Source organism: Myotis davidii, unplaced genomic scaffold (assembly GCF_000327345.1).
Source record: "Myotis davidii unplaced genomic scaffold, ASM32734v1 scaffold120, whole genome shotgun sequence".
NCBI classification, from domain to species: Eukaryota; Metazoa; Chordata; class Mammalia; order Chiroptera; family Vespertilionidae; genus Myotis; species Myotis davidii.
This window is the reverse complement of record NW_006294778.1, coordinates 4343209-4354219: the sequence shown is the minus strand read 5'-3', so window position 1 is coordinate 4354219 and position 11011 is coordinate 4343209. Positions and strand designations below refer to the sequence as shown.

General features: G+C 47.5%; 1 protein-coding gene across 1 annotated transcript in view; it reads left to right on the top strand.

Moving 5' to 3' along the window:
* The window catches only part of STAB2 (stabilin 2), a 165518-nt gene that overhangs the window by 117581 nt on the left and 36926 nt on the right, over positions 1 to 11011 (top strand). Inside the window, 7 exon segments of the mRNA XM_006769396.2 lie at positions 1315 to 1371; positions 2435 to 2561; positions 3767 to 3916; positions 5447 to 5551; positions 6461 to 6523; positions 8106 to 8398; positions 9803 to 9854. Of these exon segments, the coding sequence (XP_006769459.1) occupies positions 1315 to 1371; positions 2435 to 2561; positions 3767 to 3916; positions 5447 to 5551; positions 6461 to 6523; positions 8106 to 8398; positions 9803 to 9854 (847 nt within the window).

The window sequence follows — 11011 nt, the reverse complement described above, 5'->3', positions numbered from 1 at the left end:
AACAATATGAAATTGCCATACCTGACAGGCTGTGACTACAAACATGGCAATTTCACATGGTTCAATCTAATATTTTATGCTACCCGCACCTCCACTCATTTGTTCTTTATTAAGAACATGGGTTAAGCTTCCATCCTAGGCCCTTCACTGTATGAGGCATTTTCCTACTTCCCACTTAACCGTCTACCCACTACCACTCACTGAGTTTGGTTCGATACTCATCTTATCCCTACTATAATCCAATAATAGAAGTAGTTATCATCAATTCTATTATATAGACTTGAAAACTGAGTCTTAAAGAGGTGAAGTGACTTACATGGAAAAGTCTGTCACCATTTGATTTGGGGATCTGGCAACCTGGAGGCATTTGATAAATATCCCAAATTATTAGAATACCTATCAGCCAAAGGAGGAGATGAAAATCCAGTTATCCTTTCTGCTACAGAGGTGGTGGCCTTCTTAATTTCCAAAGTATATTCACACACATTTTTTCAGTTAATCATTTTTTCCTCACCAACCCCCTGAAATACAAGAATTATTATGCCTACCTTATAGATCAGAAAACTAAGCACCAAAGAAGGTGACTGGCCGAAATATCCCAGCTGATTTACTATAATCCAATAATAGAAGTAGTTATCATCAATTCTATTATATAGACTTGAAAACTGAGTCTTAAAGAGGTGAAGTGACTTACATGGAAAAGTCTGTCACCATTTGATTTGGGGATCTGGCAACCTGGAGGCATTTGATAAATATCCCAAATTATTTGAATACCTATCAGCCAAAGTAGGAGATGAAAATCTAGTTATCCAAATGTAGTTATCCTTTCTGCTACAGAGGTGGTGGCCTTCTTAATTTCCAAAGTATATTCACACACATTTTTTCAGTTAATCATTTTTTCCTCACCAACCCCCTGAAATACAAGAATTATTATGCCTACCTTATAGATCAGAAAACTAAGCACCAAAGAAGGTGACTGGCCGAAATATCCCAGCTGATTTGTAATGTTATTGACACCTGCATCCATGTTTCCCACTAGTATACCATATGCCTGGATGATGCTACGCTGGTCCACCTCTGTGGAACAGGGAATTGTTCATCGCTGAGAACTCAACCAAGGAGCTGAGGTCCAAGACAGACCTTCAGAATTCTCTGTGGCAAAGCTGACCTGTGTTTGCTGTTATATTCTTGATCATAGTCAGAATTGTAATCAAGATTCAGTTCTTAGTCAACTCATCAAAACATTCACTAGGGGCATTTCCTTGTGCTTCCTAATATTCTTGATTTTTAAGTGTTTCTTTTCTTGACTACTAGGGGGATTGTGGGAGCTGTACCTTTACTCCCAGCTGCCCGAGGTGGGCGAAACCGACGGTAAGGATGAATGCAACAATAACATTCAGAGAGCAATAGGTTTGTTTCATTATCAGACCCTAATCTGCTGATTAGTGTAAGTAAGCGTGCATGTCTGTGCATCAGTGGGTGTGTTATATAACTGTAATTTACGCCATTCTTTCAACAGCCAGGCCAATTGGGTGAAAAAAATGAACATTCTTAACCAAGGCAATCTGTAACTCACTGCCCAGCTTCTAGGAACTGTCTAGAAAAGTCATGGGAGTGTAGACCTAGATCATTATAATGATAAAAAATAATAGCTGGATTTTATTGGCTATTGTTCATGTCCCTGGAGCTACACTGGGTTCTTAGACATTATCCCTATTCCTCATTATAACACTCATAAGAAGCTATTATTACCTCCACTGGTGAAAAATGTGAGTGGCAGAAAGGGTAAGCGATCAACCATGGTCACACAACTAGTAAGGAACAAAGAAAGTCATGTAAAAGTAGCGGTTAAGCCAATGAAATTTGGAGTTCCTAGATAGGGGGTCAAATTCCAGTGGGCAATCCTTGGCAAATCACTTAGTCTATGCATTTTTTGACTCTGTAAAAAGGAGCTAATAACTATTCAGTGTGTGGCTGTTAGGGTGTAAGTTTTAAAAAGCAGGTTACAGCACCTACGCATAGTAAGCGTTCATTAAATATTAGTTTTATTACTTATTCCAAAGCCAAGTTCTTTCTATTCTACTAGGAAACCCTCTTAACAAAGACATCCCTGCAAAAGGGAAATGTAACTCAGACCCTTCCTTCCGATGATTTGGGGCCTTGCCCTGATAGAAAGCTACCTCTTCCCCACCTTTCACCGGGCACCCTTTGCAAACACACTAAGGGTCTTAAAGCTGGAGAGAGATCTTTCTAGCACTGGGCTCTCCCCCATTCATTTGCCTATCTACGCCCCCAAGAAAAGAATTCCCTGTAAAGGCCATTGAGTCCCATTTTCGACTTGGGCGGTACCCGGCTCCCCCACTGGGAGCGGGCTAGAGCCTAAAGGCCAAGCCGGGCAGCAGACAGCAGAGGGCTGCTCACTCTCTTCCTTCAGGGCGTGAAGCAGAAGTGTCTGTACAACCTGTCCTTCAAGAGGAACCTGGAGGGCTGCCAGCAGCAGTGCGCCGTGGTGATCCCATTGCCCACGTGCTGCAAGGGCTACGTCGGGATAGACTGCCAGGGTGAGGGCACCTCGGATGGCCGTGAGGCTCCGAAAGGATTGCACAATTGCTGTGCTGCATTTGAAAGTACTGAGATTATAAAGGGCGTGTCTTGGGGGAGGGAGTCCATCCTCCTCATGACTCTACTAAGGAAAGATCCCAACGCAATCGTGCAGCAGAGCTGTATAGCTTTCCTTCGACTTCTTCTCTTGTCACATTTTGGTTCTGACAGAGCTGAGAGTCTAGTGCATGGGTTGTGATTGCGTAGCGTGCATTTTTGCTTACTAGTGTGGCATAAGGCATTTCCCATGGCGCTAGACATACCATGTTTCACTTTTCACTCTAGTCCGTGATCCTGACAAGTGCCTGAGTTTAAATGCACCTAATAGAATTCTACCCTGGCAGGGTGCTAGACTAACATGACATGTTTAGGCCATTCTTTAGTGAAAACCCGCTGTTACTGGATATACAGCATCGTCCTCCCTTTCCTCACCAGGAAAGGGCTCCTTGTCAAAGGGCATTTGGACCCATCCTGAAACCCCTGGGTCTAGATACAATAATACAGCAGCATAGCAAACGCAAGGCACTTCCTATCGGCCACACATGGGTGCTACTTCCCATATCCATCTTCATATTTAAATCTCAAAACCCCAAAGAAGTAGATAACACTGCCATCCCAATTTTACAGGTGAGAACATGGAGGCACAGAGAGAATGAGAAGCAAGTCCAAGGTCCATTTATTCCAGTTCAGTTGAGAGAATTCTGGGCTGGGAGTTCACGCATTCACCCAGCCTCCACTCTCCATCACTAAAGTGTGGACTGTTCCATTTGCTCAGTGCTTTGTAGTTCTAAAATGTTCTAAGTTATAGTACCTCGTTGGATCTTCATGTCACAATGTGGTAGGGCATATCATATCATCATCATCATCATCATCTCATCATCATCTAGAGCTAAGAGATCTGAACCTCAGAGCATGTTCATTATTCAGCCCATATCTATTCATGCCCAAATACAGTACACAGTTCAGGGTATTGCCCTGCCATGGTAGAACCCTATCAGATACATTTAAGTTCAGTGGTTTGCCCTACACATTGAGACATCAATGTTCCCAGGGCTACAGTCCCTCTGGGCTAATAGAGCTCAGAGCCCATAGCTGCAGATGGGTTAGCAGCGCATTTACAAATGCTGGGGAGGCTGTCGAGTCCCTGTAATTTTGTCTCTTCCAGCCTGCCCCGGAGGACCAGATACCCCGTGTAATAACCGGGGTGTCTGCCTTGACCACTACGTGGACACAGGAGAGTGTAAATGCAACACTGGCTTCAAGGGGACGGCGTGCGAGCTGTGCTGGCCAGGGAGATTCGGGCCTGACTGTCAGCGTAGGTGGCACCCCCACCCCTGCTCAGCCTCTTGTTCAGCTGAGTGCTCCCTGCCCTGATCCACACCAGTCTCCTGCCCTGGAAGCATGTGTCTTCCCCTCTCCTACCCCCCACCCCCATCTGCCTCCCCTTACATCAGTGGTTCTCAACCTTCCTCGTGCCATGACCCTTTAATACAGTTCCTCATGTTGTGGTGACCCCCAACCATAAAATTATTTTCATTGCTACTTCATAACTGTAATGTTGCTACTGTTATGAATCGTCATGTAAATATCTGATATGCAGGATGTATTTAGGCGACCCCTGTGAAAGGGTCGTTTGACCCCCAAAGGGGTCGCGACCCACAGGTTGAGAACCGCTGCCTTACATGCTCTTCCCCCTTGGATGTTTGCACATTTCCATCCACTGAAAGAGCTGCATCTCTGAAAGTGAGCTCACATCCCCTGCAGCCACCAAGACAAGCTGTGGCTGAGCAACATTCATTCATTCAGTTATTCAACCAACATGTATTATTCAGTCCTTACGAATACTGTTAGATAGTAGTTTATGGAGTGCCTACTATGTGCCAGGCAGATGTGTTTTACCATTTAAACCTCACAGCAACACTTTGAGGTGGGTACTGCTGTTATTCCCACTTAGCAGAAGAGGAAACTGAGGCACTCAGAGGCTTAACAGCCAGGAATTGTTCTAAGTTGTAAGGACACAGTGGTGTAGGAGGGGGCAAAGCCCCAGCTCTCAAAGGATGTGTATTCAAAGGGAGAAAACAGATAAAAACTGCAGAAACAATAGTTATAAAGGTATAAATATAAAGAAGCAGGTAAGGGGAATGGTGAAAGAGAGTGAGCAAGTGCAAGATGAGCAGGAGCAGGTTTGCCATGAAGCAAGTGGCAAAGAGGCCCGAGTGGCTGAGCAGAGTGAGCACAGAAGAAGAAGAAAGGAAAACATGAAATCTGCAGGTCGCCAGGGGTCAGGTCACATGGAGGCATCTCAGCCTGAGAAAGATCTATGGCATCTGCTCTGAGTGTGATGGTGGCCAGTGGAAGGTTATGAAGGGAGGAGTGTCAGGAGCAGATTAGAAAGGATGGCTCAGCTGCCCTGTGGAGCATACCCTGCCGGAGAGAAGCACAGAAGCAGGTTCTCCCTTAGGGAAGCTAATGCCACAACCTAGGTGAGAGCTGGTATTGTCTGGGGCCGTGGTGGTGCTGGGGGTGGTGAGAAGTGGAAGAATTGGTACATATCTTGAAGATTTTACTGTTAAATAGATTTCTCTGTTAGGGGGGCCCAGATAAGGTTCTCTCCCTCTTCTGTTCTATCTTCTGGTATAACCTCATTGCCCAGCCATGTCTGCCCCATGATAGCCACTGAATCAGTTGTTTTTTGAATGTCTGGGTGGATGAGTGAATGAGTGAGTGACTATGGCACAAGTAGGCTGCCTCCCACACCAACAATGCAGCCAACAGGTGGTGAGTGAGCTGGTTGATGGGATTTCAATCCCTGATCACTGATCACTGATTACAATTTGCTTCACAGCCTGTGGCTGCTCGGACCACGGGCAGTGTGATGAGGGGATCACGGGCTCCGGACAGTGCCTCTGTGAAGCTGGGTGGACCGGCCGCTTCTGTGACACGCAGACAGGTCTGTCATGGGTGTGAGCAGCCGCCGGCAGCACCAGGGGCCAGGAACCCTGCCCTGAGCGTCCAAGTCAGGTTGGGTGTGAGCACCACCTGAAAAGAAAAAAAAAAAGCAGCACAGCAGGTGCTCCCTTCCCCACATGAAAAGCTGACTTGGATGTGTGGCCCCAGGCCTCAGGAGGTGTGGCAACTTGAAAGAAACGTAGATGGAAATATTTCATGCAAACCCATGAAACTAGCAGGCAGTCCTGTGCAGTCACAGAGGACCCACCTCAGGCAAAGAATACAGGATGGGGCAGGGATGGGCCCCGGGATCGTGGTCCCAGGCCCCGAGGCTGAGTGCTTTCATAGGAAACACAGTCAGGAATCCCGGATCTGATTCCAGATTCTGCTACTTCCCAGACCAGCGGCCCGCTCTGAGCCTTTGAAAAGAAGTGTGTGTTACACATTTTGCAGGGGGAGAGGGCTGTTGTGAGGGCTGGAGATCATGGTTTTGAAGGGCCCGGTATATGTAGGCTCTTAAAAACAGTAGCTGCCATTATCATTGTCATCGTTATCAAGTCATCATTATCTTGGTCCTTACTGAGCAGTTTTCTGAGCCTCCTCGTGCCCAGAGCCCTATTGCTGGCAGAAGGGCTGAGATATAAAGGTTACATTATCTCATGTGAATCACTGCCATTTCATCCCTCTGATTAACATTGCAGAGATAATGTTTTCATCTAAAGGAGTAATTCCAGAATCTCGGGATCTCCAGGCTAGAAGGGACCTTAGCAAATCACCCCATTCCTCGGCTATGAGGGGACACTTGTGAAACACAGTGGCAAGCCAGAGGGGAGTCTTGGGGAGACAGCTTAAGTGGGCCTCACCTCTTCTCACCATGCCCAGGATGGAACGGTGACCTTTTTCTTTGCAGCTTTGCCCCCAGTGTGCACACCTCCTTGTTCTGCTCACGCTACCTGTAAGGAGAACAACACGTGTGCTGGCCCTTCTACCTCCTTCCTGGGCCACTTGGCAATACCTACCCCCCCTCTGACTCAGTTTCCTTAATCCGTTTGCTTACACCTAATCTGCCCACCCCCCAGGTCATGGTTTCAAATTGCTTTGCAAACTGTGTTGCACTTTATTTTATAGTGTTTTTTCTAACTCTGTGAGTATTCCAGTCTTCAAAAAATTCAGAAGATACACTACAGTATTAAAAAAAATAGTTAAAACTACACATATTCTCACTGTTTAGTAAGAACCACTCTGAACATGGCAATGTCTGTATTTAGTAGTGTGGATATGGGTTCAGCCACACAGAGACCCAAAGGAACAGTAGCATAAATATGGCTGATGTTTAGGTGTTTATTTTTATCTCGTAGAGCAGTTTGGATGGAGGCATCCAGGGCTAACATGAGGTATCACTCTGAAAGGTCATCTGGGATCCCAGACTCCTTCTATCTTGTTGCTCTGACGTCACTCAGTTGCCTGATCTGAGATAGCCACCACCATAAACACATCCCAGGCAGCAGGAGGGAAAGGGAGAGGAAGGAGATTTAAGGGCACACCTAGTAGTTGCTAAAATCCTGTCTGCTCCTATCCCATTGGTTGGACCCTCATTATCTATCACATGTAGCAGCAAGGAATCCTGGGAAATGCAGTCTTTCATTGGGCAACCATGAGCCCAGCTAAAAATCTATAGATAAAGGAGACAATAAGTACTAGGGGAAGCGAATAGTCATGGCCACAAATACTTTCTTTTTTCACGAATAATTATTCACAGAGCTATAGACTTTCCTTACAAAAATGAGATCTCACTGTGCCAGCTGTTTTGTAATCTGCCACAAGGCAGTCCAGAAATGGCTCAGCACTCAACAATGGCAGCAGAGTCCCAGGTCTGTCTTTCTACCCCACCATCCTTAGGGCGAGGCCTTTTGTCCTAATGTCCATTCTCCCGGGGTCTCAAGTGGCTGCAACAACTCTAGGCCAAAAAACAGGTGAGAGAAATCAGATGGCTTTCCAGCTACTCCTGAGGCTAGAGTTAATCTATGACTGGGTTGGAGAGGATTGTGAAAACAAAGGTGCTAAGAGGCAGCACAACAGTAGGGACAGCACAGGCTTCGGAGTCAAACCAACCTGGGTTTACATCCCAGCCCTGCCACGTTCTAGCTCTTTTGCCTTCACCAGATCAGTGAAGGGCTCTGAGTTTCAGTTTGCTCATCTGTAGAATGGGGTCATGTCTATCTCACACGTCCTCCATCGTGGGCTAACTCTACACACACAAATACACACATGACTGTCCTAACATTAAACACCCAAACTCAACAGAAAAGTGCTACCCAAGTGGAGGCTAGCAGTATGTGACAAGGGGCAGAGGTGGGCTGATGTCATCAGGCCTGATCTATGACAGGATTAGCTGCAGGATAGTAGGGTTTACAAAAGCTAACACAGAGGCCACAGGGCCTGGGGGGAGAGGGCGCTAACATGTTGGGGCCACTGGCCCTGAGGTGACCCACAGCCCAATCTGAAGCCCGTTGCACAGACAGCAGCTCATGAGCCCTCTCTCCCTGCTCTTGCAGTGGTGGATTTCTGCAAACAGAACAACGGGGGCTGTGCGAAGGTCGCCAAGTGCTCCCAGAAGGGCACCAAGGTCTCCTGCAGCTGCCCGAAGGGCTACAAGGGGGACGGTCACAGCTGCTTGGAGGTAGACCCCTGTGCGGATGGCCTCAATGGGGGGTGTCATGAGCATGCCACCTGCAGGATGACCGGCCCGGTGAGTCTGTCTCCCCGAGATCAGCTTCTGGGGCCTCACTCGGCCTCTTCTCCCCTCTGCTTCCCGTTCGGCCTCTTCCTACGCTTTCTTCCCACCTCGGTCTACTTCTCGTGAAGTCGGTGAGCCAAGGGCAAGGTGGCTTCCTAAGCCAGAAAAGGACCTTCGTGGAAAAACTGGTGAACTCCACAGAGTCTATTGTTTATTTCATAGTAATGGACCAGCGCTGATTTCTTAGCCTTGACCCGTGTACCATGGTGATGTAAGATGTTAACATTAGGGGAGGCTGGTGGAGGGCAGATGGGACGAACTTTCTCTGCTATCTTTGCAACTTTCCTGTACATCTAAAATTATCCAAACTCAAACATTTATTAAAACAGAAAGAGTTGGTAAGAGGTGGCAGGAAAGAGCAGGTTTGGGCACTCCCTCGAGCCTTTTAATTAATTTATTTATTTATATATTTTTTTATTTTTTTATTTTTTTAAAAAAACAGGCACAACAGGCCACCTTCTGTTTTGTTTTTTTCTCTTTTTTTAAATATATTTTTACTGATTTCAGAGAGGAAAGGAGAGGGAGAGAGAGATAGAAATATCAATAATGAAAGAGAATCACTGATGGGCTGCCTCCTACACACCCCCTATCGGGGATTGAGCCCACAATCCAGGCATGTGCCCTTGACCAGAATCAAACCTGGGACCCTTTGGTCCAAAGGCCGACGCTCTATCCACTGAGCCAAATCAGCCAGGGCCCACTGGAGGGTTTTAAGCCTGAGGCTTATGTAACCTTCCCTTGCACGGAGGCCCTTCCTTCCAGACTTCTCTCCGCCCGCCTGGCACTTACACACCGTGGACGCCCACCGCACCACCTCACCAACCGAATGATGGCTTAGGACTCTATGAACGTACAGACTTTGAATGCCAACTGGCTCGTGTGCTACCCAGGGCCTCCCTTATGCCTAGCAGGCTGATGGACGATGGCAAATTCAACCAGAACTGATGCTGAAACCAAACTCGCCAGGAGGCTTCAGAAAGGACACACCACCAAAGCCTGCACGGTCTTTGTTTTCTCTCCTCTCACGGCTGACGAAGCTACATAAAAAAATGCACTTCTTTCCAAAACCCAGTCAATCATGAGGCCTTTGACACCCACCCAGCACAGGACACACGCGTGAAAGCGCGCACACGACTTAGTTGCACGAATGAGCACGCGAATAAACAGATTTCATCCTGGTGCCTTAGAGGGCTCAAGGGTTTGGGGTTTAGACACGCTTCTTTGGGGCCAGAAGAAAGAGGACTAGCTTAGTCGGGGCCCCAGCAACCCCCTGAGTTAGGCAGAGATCCTCTAGCGGGTAAAACCACGGAGCATCAGAGCAGCAAGTCTCGACCCAGCAGGAAACTCTGAGGCCCAGAGGGGGAAGTGACTTACCCAAGGTCACGCAGCCACGTCAGGGCTCTCATTCCACACAGTGTTCCTTCGGTGTGTTCTGCTTCCTCCTTTAAAAAGCAGGGCTCTGGGCAGTGCCATGCCGATGCCCACTGTGCCGACCTCCACTTCCAGGGTCAGTGTGGCGAGGGGCTGCGGGCCCAAAGCACCTGGTCTTCAGGCGGTGGGAGGGGATGGCGGGTGGAGGGAGGGTCTGTGCAAGAGGAAAAGAAAAACAATTTAACTTTTAAAAAGTAAAAATTTTAACTGCATTAAATTTTACAACTTGCCCTGGCCGGTTTGCCTCAGTGGTTTGAGTGTCAGCCCGTAGACCAAAGGGTCACGAGTTCAATTCCCAATCAAGGGCGCATACCCTGGTTGCAGGTTCCATCCCCAGATGTGTGCAGGAGGAAGCCCGTTGATGCGTTCCTCTCCGGGTGATATCCCTCTCTCTCCCCCCACCCCCTTCCTTCCCTTCCATTCTCTCTGGAAATCAATAGAGAAAATATCCTCCGGGGAGGATTTTTAAAAATTGGCAAGTTAATGAACCTTTTAAACATAAATAATTGGGGGCCCGGGACCCCTGAGTGGAGGGGCAAGTAAACTCAGAATTGTACCCTGAGCCTTGAGAATGAGCCGGGAGCTCAAAGGTCCTCTCCCGTGAATTTTCCTGATACTTGCTTTCCTCAAGTTGCTTAGCAATCCCTGCAACCCTTAATTGGAAAAGAGCATAATTAAGGGTTCAAATAACACAGAGGAAGTGGCTGCCAGGAGCAGAATCAATTTCCTTGCAGTCGTTTGGATAGAAGCACATTGAGTGGTATAGGCCCACCTACTTCCAAGGACGATGTGGATGGCTTATAATAACCCCACAGGTATCATAAAACGAAGTACAGAGGCCCAGCTGACAGGGCAACTTGAAACCTGATGGAGGAAAGCCATGAAGGGCCCACAAACGAGTTCTGAGCCAGGGCAAGGAGGGCTCGGTCTCAGAAAGTGATTCAGGCCACTGCACCTTTGACCAACGGACATCTCTGACGGGGTTGGGTTTGCTTTAGCGAGGCAGCTCTTAGCATCTCAATAACAACTACCAACGTAAGGCCTGTTATGTGCTGTCTTAGTCCATTTGAGCTGCTACAACAAAGTACCGAACGGGGTGGCTCATTAACAACAGAAATTGATTCCTCCCAGTTCTAGAGGAGGAAGTCCAAGGTCAGTATGCCAGCCAGCACAGTAGGTTCTCGTAAGGACCCTCTTCCGGGCTGCAGACGGCCAACTTCTCGTTGTGTCCTG